At 38.6% G+C, this 20,771-nt stretch overlaps 1 protein-coding gene across 1 annotated transcript in view; it reads left to right on the forward strand.

Annotated features, from left to right (window-relative positions):
* LOC134332750 (myosin-IIIb) overlaps positions 1–20,771 on the forward strand; it is a 103,396-nt gene that overhangs the window by 26,602 nt on the left and 56,023 nt on the right. The window contains exons 4-8 of the mRNA XM_063014542.1: positions 1,468–1,570; positions 13,878–13,980; positions 16,248–16,404; positions 18,107–18,209; positions 18,298–18,423. Of these exons, the coding sequence (XP_062870612.1) occupies positions 1,468–1,570; positions 13,878–13,980; positions 16,248–16,404; positions 18,107–18,209; positions 18,298–18,423 (592 nt within the window). The remainder of the gene's footprint in view (positions 1–1,467; positions 1,571–13,877; positions 13,981–16,247; positions 16,405–18,106; positions 18,210–18,297; positions 18,424–20,771) is intronic.

Below are 20,771 nucleotides of genomic sequence, written 5' to 3' on the forward strand. Positions count from 1 at the left end.
TTAGGCCTTCCATAGAACATGAAATAGCGTGCTTGACTCAACTGTGGGCTATTCGGTACTGTAACGGAAGAAGTTAATAAAGTGTTCTGCTCCCGACAATATGTGAATATACTGTGCATTTATTTCTTTTATTAAACGAGTGCATCACTACGTTGTTTTGTAAACCGGTGTGATCCTTAACTCACACACACTCACACATGAACGCAGCTCTGCTCCCACCGCCTCATGAAACGCTCACACTGCAGACGTTACACTTCACTGTTGGACTTGTTTTACTTTTCAATTTAAAGTATTTCCACACAGCGGACATGCTGACGTAACACAAAAGATCGGGATTAAGATCGGGTTTAGTAAAGCCGATTCCGATCAATTAAAAAATGCCTTGACATCCCTAAATTAGACATTTTCACTGCACTGTAGATAATGCTGGTGAATAATGGCAAATGCTGAAAGGTAGCCTTCAGTAGCATAGCATCATTGTAGCAGCCTGATAGAAACTGAGTGTAATCAAAAAAATATCTTGCTTATCAGATGTTTCAGGCTTACATTTGTGTCAGTGTAATGACATTCAGTAAATCACCTGTATCTAAATCGACCACCCAGGAGGAATAAACCTTATTGGATACAAACACATTTCATTCCTGGTGCACTCTGGTGAATCTGACAAGCCACCAATGCTGGTTGAGGATAGCAAAAGCTTTTTTGACATCTCTTTTCATTGATAAGCTGAGTGTTCTTCTAGAGAGTCTTAGTACATACATAGGACCATTCTGCTCTGTATTTTTCTGGTGCTTGTACGCCTCAAGCAAGGAGTTGTTTTTGCCATTGCAATGAGGTGATGCTTCATTTGTCATTCTACACCTAAGGCAAAGCTAATTGTGTCTGTTAAGTGTCCAGCCAGGCTCAAACTCAGGAACTAAGAATTATGATTAAATAAAGTAGGGTTTAGGTCTAATTAATCATCACAAGGGCAGCACAGTAGCTCGGTGGGAAGCATTGTCGCCTCACAACAAGAAAGTACTGGGTTCGATCCCCAGGTGGAGCGGTTCTGTGTGGAGTTTGCATGTTTTTCCCCATGTCTGTGTGGGTTCCTTCGTCCACAGTCCAAAGACATGCAAGTGAGGTGAATTGGAGATACAAAATTGTCCATGACTGTGTTTGACAACTGACGACTCTTGTAACCAGTAACTACTTGTCCTGTCATGAATGTAACCAAAGTGTATAAAACTTAATGTTAAAATCCTAATAAATAAATAATCATCACAAAAATAATGTAATATTTTTAGTCATATTTTTAAGTTTTAAGTAGTTGAAATGTATCTATCTCTGAAACAACAAATATCATTACCTTGATACAATTATTAGAAGCGTGTATACATTTAAAATAACAATAATAAACAACCAAAAGAAATATTTTTGGCTCCTTGATCTAACATCCAGTCCTGTTTTATTTCTTTTTCCCCATAGTGGTGAAAGTGGTGCTGGAAAGACAGAGAGCACAAAGCTTTTGCTGAGACAGCTTATGGAGCTTTGTCGAGCCAACTCGCAACTGGAGCAGCAAATCCTTCAGGTAGGTGATTCCCTTTGTGGATCTCGTTTGAATAGATCCTCCTCGTTTGAAAGCCAAAGCCGAGCCAAAGCCATGCCGGAGATTGTGGGTAGTTTAGTTGGCATAGACAGGATTTCTTTTTGCTGAGTTGTTAGCCACCTGTTCCTCCTGTTCCAGTCTGTGCTGCGTCATGTCTGAAGTTCAGCAGGAAGTTGGCTGTGACATCTGAAAATTTAGACATGATAGAGTAGTAATGTACCCGTTCCAATGTGGTAGCTTATCAGTTCTTTAAAGAATGATGATATTGTTTTGTCTTGTTTTTTTTAGTTGGCATGTGCAACAAAGTTACCAAGTGACTTAAGTGAAACAGCAAATTACTGTCACAATTGCATCACGCTTAGTAAAATTTAGTGACAGAAATGATGTCACGTTATTATCTTTACTTTGTGATGAGAAAGATGTGATACTGCGAAACAACAATAAAAACAATGGCTTGTTCACTTGTTTTTAGATATTATAATTTCACCCACCAGGAACTTTAGGCTCACCTGCCTGGAACATACATTCATTAATCTTTTTAAAGCTGCATCTACCATCCAGATGTGCTTTGTGGGTATACAACTACTGACTGTAGCCAATCTGTTAAACTGTTTGTCTGTACCCCACTTATATATTGATAGGAACCCCAGTGACCAGACACTTTTTGGGCGGTGGACCATTCTCAGCACTGCAGTGAAGTAGTAATGACATTGAAGTGTGTATTTTTTACATAAGTGTTTTAGGTGCAGCAGTGTTGTTGGAATTTTTAAATACTGTTTTAAATTACTGACCTTTTTAAAAACACCCTGTTAGCAACTGTCAATCTGTGCTACTAGATCGTCACTAGTGTTTTATCAGTGGACACTTTCTGATCACAGGATGCTGTTGGCTTTATATTTTGGGCTGGATCACTAGTCTCCTCCAAGGATTGACAATGAGGTGTACTAAAATCCCAACAACACACACTAACTTATTATTACCATGAAAGTGCTGAGAATGGTCCACCACCTAAATAATGTACTCTGTTGGAATGATATAGAGGTCTCTTTTAATTGTTATATAAGGTGCAAGGGAGTGACAAAGTGTACAGAGCAACTGATGAGCTACCATATAAGCTATACCTACCACACAGATTAACTTGTAACATAATCAATTTATGTACCAGTGCTCACTGAGTGTATATATATATATATATATATATATATATATATATATATATATATATATATATATATATATTAATGCTGTTTTGTTATATATATTGTGTATGTGTATATATACATATATATGTATGTGTATATATGAGTATATATGTGTGTGTGTATATATATATATATATATATATATACAGTGAAGCCCGAAATTATTCATACCCCTGGCAAATTTTGACTTGAAGTTACTTTTATTCAACCAGCAATTTTTTTTTTGACCAGAAATGACACAGGTGTCTTCCAGAAGATAATAAGACGATGTACAAGAGGCATCATTATGGAAAAAAATATTTCCCAGCTTTTATTTACATTTGAACAAAAAGTGGCATGTCCAAAATTATTCATACCCTTTGCAAACTGTCACAGTCTATGGGAAAATCCAAAGTTCTATACCATTCCAAATAGTCCAAGCTGTTCTAAAGCATCCTAATTACCCTGATTCATTGGGAACAGCTGTTTTAATCAACTCAACAGGTGAAAAACAGCAACTCTCTGCAGTTGGTTTGTGGACAGTCATGGCTAAGACAAAGGAGCTCACTAAGGACCTGCGGCTGTGCATTGTGGCAGCTCACAAGTCAGGAAAGGGCTATAAGGCCATATCTAAATGTTTTCAAGTTCCAGTGGCTACAGTGCAAAGTATTATTAAAAAATACAAGACATTCCGCACTGTGGAAAATCTCAGAGGACGTGGTCGGAAGCCAAAAGTGACACCTGTGCTGGCCAGGAGGATAGTGAGAGAGGTGAAAAAGAATCCAAGGATCACCACCAAGGCCATCCTGGTGAATCTGGGCTCTGCTGGTGGCAACGTCTCAAGGCAGACAGTCCAACGGACACTGCACACTGCTGGGTTCCACGGACGCAGACCAAGGAGGACGCCACTTCTCCAGAAAAGGCACACAAAAGCTCGCTTGGCCTTTGCAAATGCTCATCTGGACAAAGAAGAAGACTTCTGGTCTTCTGTTTTATGGTCAGATGAAACAAAAATTGAATTGTTTGGCCACAATGATGTATCCTTCATTTGGCGTAAAAAAAGGAGAAGCCTTCAACCCTAAGAACACCATCCCCACTGTCAAACATGGTGGTGGGAACCTAATGATTTGGGGGTGTTTTTCAGCCAATGGACCAGGGAACCTAATCACAGTAAACGGCATCATGAAAAAAGATCAATACATCAAGATTCTCAACAACAACATCAGGCAGTCTGCAGAGAAACTTGGCCTTGGGCACCAGTGGACATTTCAGCACGACAACGACCCAAAACACACAGCAAAAGTGGTGAAGAAATGGTTAGCGGACAAAAACATTAACATTTTGCAGTGGCCCAGCCAGAGTCCTGACTTGAATCCAATTGAGAATCTGTGGAGGGAGCTAAAGATCAGGGTGATGGCAAGGAGACCCTCCAACCTGAAAGAGTTGGAGCTCATCGCTAAAGATGAATGGGCAAAAATACCAGTGGAGACATGCAAAAAGCTGGTCAGCAATTATAGGAAGCGTTTGATTGCTGTAATAGCCAATAAAGGCTTTTCTATTAATTATTGAGAAGGGTATGAATAATTTTGGACATGCCACAAAAAAATATTTTTTTCCATAATGATGCCTCTTGTACATCGTCTTATTATCTTCTGGGAGACGCCTGTGTCATTTCCGGTCCAAAAAAAAAAATTGCTGGTTGAATAAAAGTAACTTTAAGTCAAAATTTGCCAGGGGTATGAATAATTTCGGGCTTCACTGTGTATATATATATATATATATATATATATACAGTATATATATATATATATACAGTGTATCACAAAAGTGAGTACACCCCTCACATTTCTGCAGATATTTAAGTATATCTTTTCATGGGACAACACTGACAAAATGACACTTTGACACAATGAAAAGTAGTCCGTGTGCAGCTTATATAACAGTGTAAATTTATTCTTCCCTCAAAATAACTCAATATACAGCCATTAATGTCTAAACCACCGGCAACAAAAGTGAGTACACCCCTAAGAGACTACACCCCTAAATGTCCAAATTGAGCACTGCTTGTCATTTTCCCTCCAAAATGTCATGTGATTTGTTAGTGTTACTAGGTCTCAGGTGTGCATAGGGAGCAGGTGTGTTCAATTTAGTAGTACAGCTCTTACACTCTCTCATACTGGTCACTGAAAGTTCCAACATGGCACCTCATGGCAAAGAACTCTCTGAGGATCCTAAAAGACGAATTGTTGCGCTACATGAAGATGGCCAAGGCTACAAGAAGATGGCCAACACCCTGAAACTAGGCTGCAGCACAGTGGCCAAGATCATCCAGTGTTTTAAAAGAGCAGGGTCCACTCAGAACAGACCTCGCGTTGGTCGTCCAAAGAAGCTGAGTGCACGTGCTCAGCGTCACATCCAACTGCTGTCTTTGAAAGATAGGCGCAGGAGTGCTGTCAGCATTGCTGCAGAGATTGAAAAGGTGGGGGGTCAGCCTGTCAGTGCTCAGACCATACGCCGCACACTACATCAAATTGGTCTGCATGGCTGTCACCCCAGAAGGAAGCCTCTTCTGAAGTCTCTACACAAGAAAGCCCGCAAACAGTTTGCTGAAGACATGTCAACAAAGGACATGGATTACTGGAACCATGTCCTATGGTCTGATGAGACCAAGATTAATTTCTTTGGTTCAGATGGTCTCTAGCATGTGTGGCGGCAATCAGGTGAGGAGTACAAAGATAAGTGTGTCATGCCTACAGTCAAGCATGGTGGTGGGAATTCCATGGTCTGGGGCTGCATGAGTGCAGCAGGTGTTGGGGAGTTACATTTCATTGAGGGACACATGAACTCCAATATGTACTGTGAAATACAGAAGCAGAGCATGATCCCCTCCCTCCAGAAACTGGGTCGCAGGGCAGTGTTCCAGCATGATAATGACCCCAAACACACCTCTAAGACGACCACTGCTTTATTGAAGAGGCTGAGGGTAAAGGTGATGGACTGGCCAAGCATGTCTCCAGACCTAAACCCAATAGAACATCTTTGGGGCATCCTCAAGCGGAAGGTGGAAGAGCGCAAAGTCTCGAATATCCGCCAGCTCCGTGATGTCGTCATGGAGGAGTGGAAAAGCATTCCAGTGGCAACCTGTGAAGCTCTGGTAAACTCCATGCCCAGGAGAGTTAAGGCAGTTCTGGGAAATAATGGTGGTCACACAAAATATTGACACTTCAGGAACTTTCACTAAGGGGTGTACTCACTTTTGTTGCCGGTGGTTTAGACATTAATGGCTGTATATTGAGTTTTTTTGAGGGAAGAATAAATTTACACTGTTATATAAGCTGCACACAGACTACTTTTCATTGTGTCAAAGTGTCATTTTGTCAGTGTTGTCCCATGAAAAGATATACTTAAATATCTGCAGAAATGTGAGGGGTGTACTCACTTTTGTGATACACTGTATATATATACTGTATATACAGTATATATATTAGAGATGGGACGATCGATCGGCTACGAATCGGTATCGGCCGATTTTTAATCAAAATATGCTATCGGCGATATTTCCTAAAAGTAGCCGATCCGATCGTGTGATATATAAAGACCATGTTAAGTTAACAGCTCAGTGGATTGATCCAGACTTTGAGCTACGAAGCACCAACCATCACATCACCATTCATCAACAATCGTACAGAAACCATCGTGAAAGCTCTTACGATGTAATTTTGCTGATTGTAATATTTACTTTAAAAAGATAATTCAACCTGGTCACATCGGAGTCGATTCTATCAGCACGTTATATAAACTCCTGATTCACTTTGGTAAATCGTAAGAGGTTCTTACTTGTGATGTAGATGAGAACAGAACACGTTACAGAGCCAATCAGAGGCAAAAGTTTATTCATTACCAAATTCGTTAGTTCAGGATCATCTGCTGAACTTTTAGAAAACTTTTAGCTCCTTAGACGGAACGAGTCTGACTCGGTTACAGATCTGTGGTAATAGCAGTTTAATTAAGCTTTTTAATTAAGCTTTTTAATGTCTACTACTGTATTAAGTGCATTAAGAAGTCAGAGGAGGAGGACAAGTTACCAAAAGTTTTTTACCTAACATTGTGTATGCTTTATTACCTGTAAACAATTATTTGCTGACCTATTTTAATTGCATACCATACAAACCCAAGATATTTCATGTTTTGTCTGATCCACTTCATCTCAATTGTAATATACGTACATCCAGTCCTGCATTTCAGGCCTGCAACACATTCCAAAAAAAAGTTGGGAGAGCAAAGCATTTACTCTGTAATGTTGACATTTTTTCTCATAACACTTAAAAGACATTTTGACACAGAGGACACCAAGCGAAAAAGTTTTTTCCTGTTCTTCTTGCAAACACGTTTTAAGGTGTGCAACAGTTCGGGGTTGTCATTGTCTTATTTTTGTTTGAAAATTCTCCTCACATTCTCTATTAGGGACAGGTCAGGACTGCAGGCAGGCCAGTCTAGTACCCGTACCCTCTTATTCAGTTGCCATGCCTTTGTAATGTGTGCAGCATGGGATTTTGCGCCTTCTTGTTCAAAAATGCATGGACGTCCTTGAAAAAAATTTCATTTTGAAGGCAGCAAAATCTACAGTAGTTCAGCAGCATGTGATACAAATGCCTTTTTATGTTAGTAATCACAAGAAATGTGCTCCTCATTGGCTGTACTTGCATGTTTTTCTTGTTAAAACTGTACAGAATGACAGACTTGTCTCCACTTGTTTGAGAACTTCTGTGTGATCTCATAGCAAAGTGCAGGTTTGATCTTTTTGGCAGCAGTCTTTAGACTGTAGAGAAGTTGTAAATACACTTGACGTCAAAAGTTTTCATACACCTGTAGGATGGGGGTTTTCCTATAATTGCTGCTGCAAATGTGACAAATGTGTCCTCTGCAGTGTGGTCGAGGCACCAGCATAACTAGTGGAGGATACACATAAAGAGTAGGATTGCATTGATATTGCATTGTATTCAAAATACACATGACCAAAAGTATGTGGACACCCTTCCTAATTATTGAGTTCAGCAGTTTCAGACACACCCAGTTGCTAACAGATGTGTACTATCAATTATATGCTTCCAACCTTTTAGGAAAGATTTAGGAAAGGATCTTCAGTTCTGGTGGGGGGGGGGGGGGGGATCTCAACCTTTAGGGTTAATTAAAACTTTTTAAACCAGCCAGGCCAATGTTTTTTTTTGTTTGTTTGTTTTTTTATTAAAATGGAATATTTTTCCACTGACAATTCCAAATCTTGTAAAAAGTCTTGGAGCCACAAAGTGGGGGGGAGGAAAGTTTTTTTTTAATGCTTATAGTTTTGGAATTGGCTGTCCAACAAGCTTATGGTCAGGTATTTTTAAATCTGTAGGTTTCCCATTACATCTGGAAATTTACTTTGCTGTACATTTAGCCATAGCCGCTTTAGTATTTTCTACAAACTCACAGCTGGCTTAGCTGGACAGGATGTCTGGGAGACTTCAGAAACACCGTAATTCCAGTAAGTGTTGGAAACATTATCTGTTAGGGAACTACATCAGCTTTATTAGTATGCACGTCTGCCTGGACTCTTTGAAAGAGACCACTTCCTGTTAATGAACTTTGATACCACTCAACCGTTCATAACTTGCTTTGTAAGCGGAGTGCATTGTCTGTCGTATGATGGGAGGTCCTTGGTTTTGGGTATGTGACTGCTTGAGGGAAACACCGGTTTGTAAACTGCTGACTTTAGAAAAAGCTGCTCATACAGCACATTCTTATTGGCTTGTTATAAGAGATGTCTTTTGACAACGTGGCATACTCTTATTCCAGACAGGGCTACTTTTCTAGTTTCATGCCTTTAACTCACCCATTCTTTCTGTATTCTCTGGCAGGAAAAGATATGTGTCGAAACAAGGAAGCTGAAGATTTTCTCATCAGCCAGAATGAAATCTCTCTCTTTTTGAACAAGTACAATGCTTGTTGGCCATGTGTATTTACATGTATTGGTGAATTTGGTTATAACAATGCTATATTCAGTGCTTTACACAGCACATTTAACAATATTTAAATACACTAGCTAAACCTTTGTGGGAATAAAATGAAGTAGAAGTATTAATATGACACCCATATAAAAAATATTTTTAAAGTTTTCACTGATACTAGAATTCAGCTGCTCAACAGTCTGTGTTTGCAGTCGTCAAATGTAATTAAAATTATAATCTGAACAAAAAACAATTCATTTACAAAAGTGTTTAGATCTTTTGCTGTGGCTCTCCAAACTGTGGCGTGTTTAGATGTGTCGAGTTCAGCTGATGTCTATTTGTTGCAATTTAAATTGATTGAACATGTAGTTCAGATACACCAAAAAGCCCAAAGAAAACTAGCAAGCCATAAATCGGACAAGAATTTAAAACAATATCCAGGCTTTAAGTGTACTTATGGCCATAGTGGGTTGTGATCATTTAAACCTACCTAAGATATAAAGGTCCTTGGTTAGTTAGGTAATGAACACTCTAAAAGGGCTCCAAGTGTCCAAGACATTGGAGAACCTGTTGGCCATGTAACCATCTCCACAGCACTCCATAAATCAGGCCTTCATGGCAGAGTGGCAAGACGGAGGCCACTGTTGAGTAAAAGGCATATGATGTCCAGCTTGAAATTTGTTAAATGGCCTGTGAAGGAAAGATGTTTTGACCTGATAAGACAAAACATGAACAAGTGCAACCAGCACTGTCTGGCAAAAATGGTGGTAGCAGCTACATTCTCTAGAGCAGGGGTGAGCAATTAAATTTTGCAAGGCACCTCAAGAGAATTTTGGGATTGTTGTGGTGGGCTGGATTAATGGGCTGAAAGCAGGGGTTTTCAACCTGTGAGGGGGGGGCGCGAGTACCTGTCTGGGGGGGTGCGAGTGCCTGACGAGGGGGAGTGACATTACGAGATTTTTTTACTTCTAAAACTAAAGCAATTCATTTTTCACCCACAAGAGACATGTTTGATTAGTCCTACTGACCACGCACACATGCACGTTTAATGTTATTCAGTTCAGTCTGAAAAAACCTTCAAAATAGAGCTAACAGTGAAGATAAACCGGTGACAAAAGCAACGACCGCTGTTTTTAGGACGTGTGTGTCTTTAAGAGAGACACTCTGTTCACAGTATCGAAATAAGTGATTTATGAGTCGATTCATTTTAAACGAAGCGTAAGTTTCTTTTCTCAGACATCTCTCCGTTTTTACTATTAATTAATGTTGTGGTTTTAAATAAACACCCGCTACTGGAACTTTTTGTGTGACTCGCTTACATTAAAAAGCTCAGGCTTAATTAAACTGCTATTACCACAGAGCGGTAACCGAGTCGGACTCGTTCTGTCTGTGGAGTTAAAAGTTTTCTGTCAGTCAGAGCAGATGATCCTGTGCTAACGAACTTAGTAACTGATGAACTCTTGCCTCTGCTTGGCTCTGTGAAGTAACGTTTTCTGCTCTTATCTACATCAAAAGCAAGAACCGCTTACGATTTACAAAAATGAACCACGAATTTATATAATGTGCTCATAGAATCGGCTCAGATGGGATCGGGCTGTATTATCCTTTTGAAGTAATATTTTCAATCAGCAAAATTGCATTGTATGTAAGATGTGCACAATGTTAATTATGTTATTTTAGCTTGTCAAGAGCTTTCGCAATGGTTTCTGTGCGGTGGTTGACGAAGGTGGGGGTGTTTAGGTGCAAGTTCCAGTAGGGGGGTGGCGGGTGGCGCGAGTTCGCGGTTGGCACACGAAGGGGGGCGCATGTCCAAAAAGGTTGAAAACAGCAATTAAATTTTTTAAGGCGCCTCAAGAGAATTTTGGGATTGTTGTGGTGGGCTGGATTAATGGGCTGATCTTAATTCTGCTCAATATTAATTTTATCTCTGTATAAAGGCAGTAAATTGTATGTTTTTGATAAGATGTTACTGAAAGAATAGATGTTACAGTCAGCAATAAAAATTTTAAGCAGGCAGAGTAAAAACATCAACATCATTTAACTATTTAATCAACATCCACTAAAACAGTTTTGAACAAAATGTGCAGGTTTTAAACTTCACACAAACTGTTTGTTTGCAGTCTAATTACCTTATTTTCTGTTTTTAGTCCATTGTTTTTTTGGATGTTGTTTCTAGTTATCACAGAGCTGGCCTTGACTAGTCCATCTATTCCTCTACATACTTTTTTAACCTGCTTTCACCCGGTTCTTCAATGGTCAAGACCAGCACAGAGCAGGTATTATTTAAGTGGTGGATCATTCTCAGCACTGCAGGGACAATGAACATGGTGGTGGTATGTTAGTGTGTGTTGTGCTGGTATGAGTGAATCAGACACAGCAGCGCTGCTGGAGTTTTTAAAATACCGTGTCCACTTACTGTCCACTCTATTAGACACTCCTACCTAGTTGGTCCACCTTGTTGATGTAAAGTCAGAGACAATCGCTTATCAATTGCTGCTGTTAAAGTTGGTCATCTTCTAGACTCATCAGTGATTGGGGTTCTGTTGGCTGGATATTTTTGGTTGGTGTACTATTCTCAGTCCAGCAGGGACAATGAGGTGTTTAAAAACTCCATCAGCATTGCTGTGTCTTATCCACTCATACCAGCACAACTCACACTAACACACCACCACCATGTCAGTGTCACTATAGTGCTAAGAATGATCCAACACCCAAATAATACCTACTCTGTGGTGGTCCTGGGAGAGTCTTGACCATTGAAGAACAGCATGAAAGGGGGCTAACAAAGCATGCACAGAAATAGATGGACTACATACACTCTAATTGTAGAACTACAAAGTGCTTCTATATGGTAAGTGGAGCTGAAAAAATGGACAGTAAGTGTAGAAACAAGAAGGTGGTTTTAATGTTATGGCTGATCAGTGTATATATATATATATACAGTATATATGTGTATATATATATATATATATATATATATATATATATATATATATATATATATATATATATATATATATATATATATATATATATATATATGTACAGTATATACTGTATATACAGTATATATATCAGCTCCCTTGAGATCATTGACAAGCTCCTCCCGTGTAATTCTGGACTGACCTCACCTTTCTCAGAATTATTCTTACCCCACGAGGTGAGATCTTGCATGGAGCTCCAGAGTGAGGGTGATTGACTGTGATCTTGTATTTCTTCCATTTTCGAATTATCGCACCAACAGTTGTCTCTTTCTCACCAAGCTTCTTGCTGATGGTCTTGTAGCCCATTCCAGCCTTGTGCAGGTCTACAATCTTGTCCCTGACGTCCTTTGATAGCTCTTTGGTCTTGCCCATGGTGGTCGAGAGATTTGAACGGAAGAAACTGATTCTGTGACAGGAGTCTTTTATACAGGGACAGGACTAATTTGTGTGCCTCATGGGCACATAACCGGTATGTGGCGGTCAGAATTCTTGCTGGTTGGTAGGGGATCAAATACTTATTTCCCTTAATTAAATACAAATTAATTTATAACTTTTATTTAATGGTTTTTTTCTGGATTTTTTTGTTGATATTCTGTCTCTCTCTGTTAAAATAAACCTTCCATAAAAATTATAGACTGTTTAAGTCTTTGTAAGGGGGTAAACTTACAAAATCAGCAGGGGATCAAATACTTATTTCCCCCACTGTATACTAGGGCTGGGTATCGCCACTAATTTCCTGGATCGATTCGATTCCGATTTACAAGGTCCCGATTCGATTCGATCTTCGATTTTCGATTCAATTTCGATTCAACACATTTAGGCATATTTGAGTTACATTAACAGGTTTTGTTTAAATATGTACAGATGTACAGAGAACGAATGTGATAATTGTACAAAGAACACTCATTATTAAAATTATTTGTTTTTACAAAAATAAGTAATCCACAACAAAAAACAGTAACATACATTTTTTTATTATTATTATTTTATATGTCTGACACGCTGTATGTGTATATGTAAACATACACCTGGCTGTTGCACAGCTTATGCCAAGTTCACACTACTCAACTTTCTGATTTGCCAGGTCGCTGTACAGTTCACACTGCACGACTGATGGGTGATGGGGGGGTTTCACATCTACACCATCTATCACCAGGAGGAATCTCAGATGAGTCTGTCTGGTCTCCCAAACTACGTTTTGTCACAAAAACACACGTGAGAAGTGACGAGGGGTTTAATGATACCACGTCCTAAAATACACTCCAACAAGTAGCGAGCGATCAAAGTTTGTGCGCTGATGAGCAGCGTAATATCAAAGAGAAAAAAATAAAGGAATCTGAGTGGATTTGGCAACACGACCAACAGGGATTGTTGTGAAGTTGGAGGTTAATAAATATTTTGTTTTGTAGAGAATGATAACTATATTACGCCCCTGCTCCACTTGTTTACAACCTCTCCCGTGTGTTTCCCCTCGCTGTTTCCCCTCGCTGTTTCATATTGATTAAGAGCCGAGTTGCTCCCGAGCCGGCAAATCTAGCACAGACCAGTCGCCGAAAATCAGGGCAGAAATCATGTAGTGTGAACCAGGCATTACTGGAGCTTCTGCCATGTTGAACTGATGTGCAGGTCAGATCTCGTTGCACGAAAAAACTGCAGCTGGTCACGCGAGATTAAAGAAGGTAACAGATTTCCGTGTACACCGTAAAAAGGGGCTCATTTAAAAGATCGATCTCGCGTTTATATGAATCGATGTCGGCCCTAATATATACCCTAACCACAATTTGCAATGTCAAAGCAAAGGGTCTGAATGCTTTTGTGAACAAGAGATGAGATTTCATGATTTTCAATTCATTTTAAAATTCATTTTAAATTAATAATCTCCATTTAATCCACAACACAGTAAAATGTGCAAAACCTCAAGGGGTCTGATTACTATCTGAATAAGCTGTTCATTAAAAAAAAACCCTCATGAGATTCAGCGACCAGCTTACTTGTGAATTCTTGTATTTGTGAATTCTGGTTACAAGTTAAAACACAGCAGTTTTCCTTTATTGTTTATCGAGTCCAGTAGAAAATTAACTCACTGTTTACTAGTACTTCTCTTCTAAACAGTGCAAAAATTGGATTTTTTTAACAGGTGAATCCTCTTCTGGAGGCCTTTGGTAATGCCCAGACAGTCATGAATGACAACAGTAGTCGATTTGGGAAATACATACAACTGCGCTTTCAGAACTCCTCAGGTAAGTTTTGTACCTTACAGATAAGACTTTTTATAGTTGTTACCAGTTTATAATATGCACCAGTTAGCCAAAACATTAGGACCAGCCTCTAAAAATGTTCATATCAAGGCCTATGCCATGACAGTTGTGCATGTCACAATCAGGGATATATTAAATATTAGGCTGATGTAGTGCTGGACAATAATTCGATATCGATATATATCGCGATAGAAAATGTTTCAATAATGGTGATATGATTTTTAAACAAATTCGATCGATATGCATACGTCAGTGCGTGATGACGTACGCCACAGGCACGAAGCCAGTGCTCAGAGTTACCGCTCTGATTACACTCCGCTACAACACGGTGGATATTAGCGACAAAATGAGTTCAACAGCTGTGAGTGAACGAGCATCCACAGTTAAAAAAGAAGCAGTAGAAATAGTTGATAAGAGAGGAAAGACTACTCTTTTTTGTCTGTAGTCTTCAAGCACAATACCTGATATAGCAAATTCTGCAGCAACTCTATTATTTGTATGTAAACATTTTCGAACAAAAGTGCTTAATCAGTCCATGTTGTGGATTAAAGTTGGGACCAGAGGTGGAAAGTAACATTTACAGAGGTGGAATTACAGTTACTGTAATTGAGTAGTTTTTTTGTGTACTTATACTTTTTAAAGTAGATTTCACAGCCTGTAATTTGACTTTTACTTAGGTATGTTTTGTATTAGGAATTGTAATTCGCTACATTTTAAATAAGATCCGTTACTGAGTAAAATAAAAACGCTAAAGATATCGCGTCTGGGAAACTGCTGCAGTGAATTCTGCGACGGGGAGTCGAATCTTTTGTCTCGGGTCCTTTAAAGAGCCGTATACATACATAACGACTCCCAGAAGCGGTTCCTTTATTTCAGTTTATAGGGCCGTTCAATAGATTCGAATCATTCTACGACACATCACTAGTGGTTATACAGTTTGAAAAAGTTTTATGGGACTAAAATGACACATTACACATCCCTAAATGTTTTAAATGTTGTATCAACATGTTTCTTGTATTATATTTGAATGAAAAACAACTATTGTGAGATTTATATCCACTTGTCCTGTTTGCATTACACAGAAGAGACACGCCCTCCTGTTACAAAAGTAACGAAGTGAAGTTTACTCTTGAGTACATTTTAAATGTACATTTAAAATTTTTACTTGAGTAGATTTTTAGACTAGTAACTTTACTCGTACTTAAGTAAAAATTAATTAAAGTAATAGTACTTTTACTTGAGTACAATATTTTAGTACTCTTTCCACCTCTGGTTAAGACATATGTTAATATATTATATTATATATTGTCAAAGCTTATGTTTATTTGAGAATGATGTCGTGTTTTTGTCTGTATACAAATGCTGAATACAAGTAAAAGGTAAAAGCTAATTAATTTGTATTATTATTATTATTATTTCTAAAATATTATGTAGTTGTAAAGGGTGAGATTTCATAGACTTTTGCAGGGTTCAGAGGTTTGCAGGTACAGCCTTTCAATGTTGGTGTTCCTGGCAGTTTTTCTGACATTTGTATTATTCATATCGATATCGGAATTATATTGTATCGACCAAAATTAGGAGTTATATCGTGATATAGATCTTAGCCATATCGTCCAGCCCTAGGCTGATGTTAGTTCCTCTAAGTAGACGGTGTTGAATGCAGCAGCTATGGGCAGCAGAAGACATGAAACCTGTGGTGCCTGGTATGGACCACAATAGTGGCTACTTGGGACATTTTGATACTGTGCTGGTGATTGTGTCACAACACAGTGCATCAAACTTTTTGGTGTATGGGGTTGCGTAGTCGTAGGTCAGGCAGTGTGTCCAATGCTAACTCCTGAAGGCCCCTACAAAAGCATTCAGGCATTGGAACTGGACATCAGAACAATGTGGACGGCTGGGCACCTGTGCATTGATTTAACTATAAAAATAGTTTAAATAGTTTTAATCTGCATATATCTGTATATACACTAATAAGGACTCTAGTTTATGATGGACTTGGAATTTCAGTGTTTTCTGCAACTGGTCTGTTTCAGTGATTGGTTGAAACACACTTCTCCGTTCAAAACACCTCAAGTTCAAATTATTTCATAAGCTTTCTGTGGGGTTGTTGATTTCTGATATTTAGAACTGTATGTTGGAATATTGCACATGAAGACAATTTACAATTTATTACGTCATTTATCCATCTACTGATATACATGTCAGAACTTTTTGAAGCTTTTATTGTGTGGTAATTTCTGTTGTAGTAAAAGGTGCCAAAATCAATGAATACCTTTTGGAAAAATCCCGCGTGGTCCATCAAGATGAAGGTGAAAGGAACTTCCACATCTTCTATTGCATGCTGGCTGGCATTTCTCCCCAGGACAAGGAGATGTACGGCCTCCTTGACCCGACTCAGTACCGGTGAGTCTTTTATTGATGCATAATTTTGTTGCATTCAGAATGACTTGGGGGGTGTAGTCTACACTTTATGGGCGAAAATATGTGGACATCTAAAATTAAGCTTGTCTAATAACAAAACTGTAGACATTAAAATAGACTTGCTTCTTTGATTTGCAGTGTCTATGGGATCTTAGTGCATGTTCAGTCAAAAGAGCAATTTGTGTGTATGTTTGCTGAGAAAGGTCTGGCTTGCAATCCACATTCGAATTCATTCTACAGGGTTTACATAAGGTTGAGGTCAGGGATTAGTACAGGGGTTTCTCGACACCTACAGTCATCAAACCATTTCTTTCTGGATCTTGCTTTTTGCTTTTTCAAGGCCAGCACAATTGTTACCACAAGTAAGTACAGTGGTACCTTGAAACTCGGCGCCAATTTGTTCTGAGTTTTGAAGGCGTTGAGTTTCAGGGTATTTTTTTTCCCAAGAGGATGTATGGGAAACCTGTTAATGGGTTCCATGGGTCTGTGGAACTGCATATATTTTAGGCTAATGTAAAATAATGTGGTTGTTTTTGACACTTATGCACTGAAAATAGCACAAATATAATATAAAAACTGAACTACAATTGAAAAATTAATAAAATATAAAAATACAATAAAACCTGCTGTTTACCTTTACTTTTTTATTTTTTCCTTACGCTTCTTAATCGTGGAGATGCTTGATCTTGAAATACTGTATTTCGTTCAGTAAAGACGCATTCACATGAAAAGTGTCAAAACCACTTTTGTGCTGGCTATGCTGTTATTTCCTATATAGTGGTGGTGCACAAAGTTTAACGTGACTTAAAACAACGAGAGAAGAATTTCATTAGTGTAGAGAATTTATGAGCAGTAATAAGTAAGAGAGGTTGAGTGTTCCTATGGCATTGTTTTAATACATTAAGTCACATCAAGCTTTTTTTTTTTACGATATGTGTTTTAGATACTCTTGAAAAAGCTGATTCAAGAGAGGCATTATTGTCATTCCAGCTATATACAAGTACATATTGAAATGAAACAACGTTCCTCCAGGACCAGGGTGCAACACAGAACAAAAAAGTGCAAGACAATACAATACACAGTGCAGGTAAACAACAGTAAAATAAATACAAAAAGGCCTACAATAAACACAAAAGGACATTTCTTACCTAAAAAGTAATTAAGGGAGACAAGACTAGAGACAAGTGTTGGTCAGTACATGGTACTGAGTAAATGGTAGGTGAGGTAGAATACATATTCTGATATGCAGTTAGCAGCATAGCGTTCTCATGGTTTCTCAGCACCCGGAGCTATAACACAAGTAAAGCGAAACTGAAGGAAAATCCAGCTAAACACAGATACATGTGTTCGCTTTCAGAGTAGATTTGCCTAAAATTCCACATAGATGCAGAGTCGTCTCATATTCACACTTTAGTTTAAGGGTACAAAAGTTTAAGGGTCTCCACTAAGTGTATCGAGTTTCAAAAATTTAAGTTGTAAACAATAAGCATGGCTAAAACACCTGAACTCAATAATAAGAATGGTGTCCACATACTTTAGACCATATATTTTGGGATTTTGTCACTGTCTGTTTTAGCATTGATGCAAGTGTGGCTTTAGATTAATAGAATGAGTTTTATTATATGATTAGTTAATTGTGATTCGCAGTGCATTGTTGTGACTGTTATCGTGAATCTGAATGTAGGTATCTGAATGGGCGATTTGTTCCTGATGATATAGTGCAACACTGTAGTGAAAAGTACAGTGAATTGTGCAATGCTATGGACATGGTGGGGTTTGAGGAGCAGGTATGTGCTTCCTTTTCCTAAATAAAATCAAATACAGCCTGTTCTCGAACTGATAATAATTTGCAACATTCTCGTATTTAAATCCCAGGAAAAAGTTGACATGATGACTATCTTGGCTGGGGTCCTCTCTCTGGGGAATATCACATTTGAGATGTCGGACAGCGATGCCCTGAAAGTAACAGAGAAGTCTCAGGGCTGGCTTAAAGCCACAGCAGTAAGTTTGCACAAAAATGTTTAGCCTTGACTGAGAAATATCAGTGAAGACAATATGTGATAAGTGTGGGTGGGAATGGTCCACTGCTCAAAACATTCTATGGGGTTTCTTTTGATTGGTAAATGGGGTACAGGGGCATGACAAAATGTACAGAGCAAAAGGTGGACTACAGTCTAGGGCTGGCACCGATCCGATACTCTGTATCGGTCCAATATTGGCCCAACTCACTGGATCGGATATCGGAAGGAAAAAAAATGTGTAATCTGATCCGATGCTGTTGCTTAATGTAAATAACACTTAATGTTAATAAGGCCATTGTTTGTGTGTAAAGCAAATAACACACGAAGATACGTTCCAGCAGAGTGCCTTTTTTTGCCAGCTCACTTGGCAACTGCCCTAACAAGGTGCAGCTTGATGACATCATTAACATGTGCCACTGATCTACAACTCATCTGCAACAGCCATTCAGAAATTAAAACACACTGATCTACTTAAACTTTTAGCATTTTTAAAAAATCATCTACTACTGCCACATCTAAAAACACTGTTTAAACACAATAAAAAAAGCTTTATAAATGATAAATCGCTCACCTGAGATAAAGAAAACTTATCTTGTCCCGCCTTGGAGATATCTCACATCCTCAACGATTAATCCATTAGTGTTATGAAATAAAACAAACTACACCGTTTTTCATTTAGCCACAGATGTCCTCTTCAAAATCCAGCAGGGTTTAATAATCTAAAAACGTGACAGAACTTTAACGGAAAATCTCAACTCTGCGTCAATTCTAATTGGTCCATTGCGTTTGATTGACATCCACATCTTCCAGTTGTAGATACTTTGGATGACACGCCGTAAAGCGAGAAGTGTCACGTGAACAGCAGCTCGAACTTAAGTGAAACCAAAAATGCTGCTAAATGTTCTGTGTAAAAGTGAAAATAAAAACAGCAGACCAGTGTGATGGTGTCGGTTCTGTATTTATTCCTTTAGAATATTTGTTTCACAGTCTGAGCATTGTTAATTACATAGCTAGTTTAACCATGGTGCATTGAGACATATTATTACTGCTTAGTTTGAGAGGAGAAATGATGGTATCGGCAGATACTCAATTTGCGGTATCGGTATCAGACATAAAAAAGTGGTATCGAGCCAGCCCTACTACAGTCAGTAATTGTATACCCACAACGTTCATCCTTATGGTAGTTGTAGCATATAAAATATATAAATTAATTTACAACCCCAAATCAGAAAAGGTTGGGACAGTATGGAAAACGCAAATAAAATAATGCAGTGTTCCTTACATTTACTTTGACTTTTATTTGATTGCAAGATGAACCTTTCATGTTATTTCATGTTTCATCTGCTCAACTTCATTTCATTTATTAATAAACCTTCATTCCTGCATTTCAGGCCTGCAACACATTCCAAAAAAAGTTGGGATGGGGGCAATTTAGGGCTAGTAATGAGGTGAAAAAACTAAATAATGATGCGATTTTAAACAGTTGATGTCAGCAGGTGATTGTAATCATGGTTTGGTATAAAAGCAGCATCCAGTCTGTAATGAGCAATCTCCAGAGGATCTCCAGTTTGTCAACAAATGTGTAAGAAAATGATTGAAATATTTATAAACAATGTACCTCAACAAAGATTAGAAGGGATTTGCATATTTTTCCCTCTACAGTGCATAATATCATTAAACCATGCAAGGAATCAGGAGGAATTTCAGTGCATAAAGGCCAAAGGTGCAAGCTGAAGATGAACGCCTGTGAGCTTCGATCACTCAGACAGCACTGCATCAAGAACCGCCACTCAACAATAGCTGATACAACCACATGGGTGAGGGATTACTTTAGCAAACCTTTGTCAAGCACTACAATATGGAGTTACATGCACAAATGCCACTTAAAACTTTACTGTGCAAAAAAGGAAGCTTTCTGTTAACCATGTCCAGATGCGGCGTCTACTTCTCTGGGCTCAGAGACATCTAGGATGGACCATCACACAGTGGAAACGTGTATCGTGGTCAGATGAATCAGCATTCCATTCCTTTTTTGGAAAAAAATGGACGCTGTATGCTCCGGAACAAAGACGAAAAGGACCATCCAGACTGTTATCAGCAACAAGTCCAAAGGCCTGCCTGCAGTCCTGACCTGCCCCCTATAGAGAATTTTGAAAAGAAAAATGTGACAACGACGACCCCGTACTGTTGCACATCTTAAGACGTGTTTGCATGAAGAATGAGACAAAATAAAAGCTGAAACACTAAACCGCTTGGTATCCTTGGTGCCAAAACGTCTTTTAAGTGTAGTGAAAAGGAATAGCAACATTACAAAGTGGTAAATGCTTT

Source organism: Trichomycterus rosablanca, chromosome 18 (genome assembly GCF_030014385.1).
Source record: "Trichomycterus rosablanca isolate fTriRos1 chromosome 18, fTriRos1.hap1, whole genome shotgun sequence".
Lineage (NCBI taxonomy): Eukaryota > Metazoa > Chordata > Actinopteri > Siluriformes > Trichomycteridae > Trichomycterus > Trichomycterus rosablanca.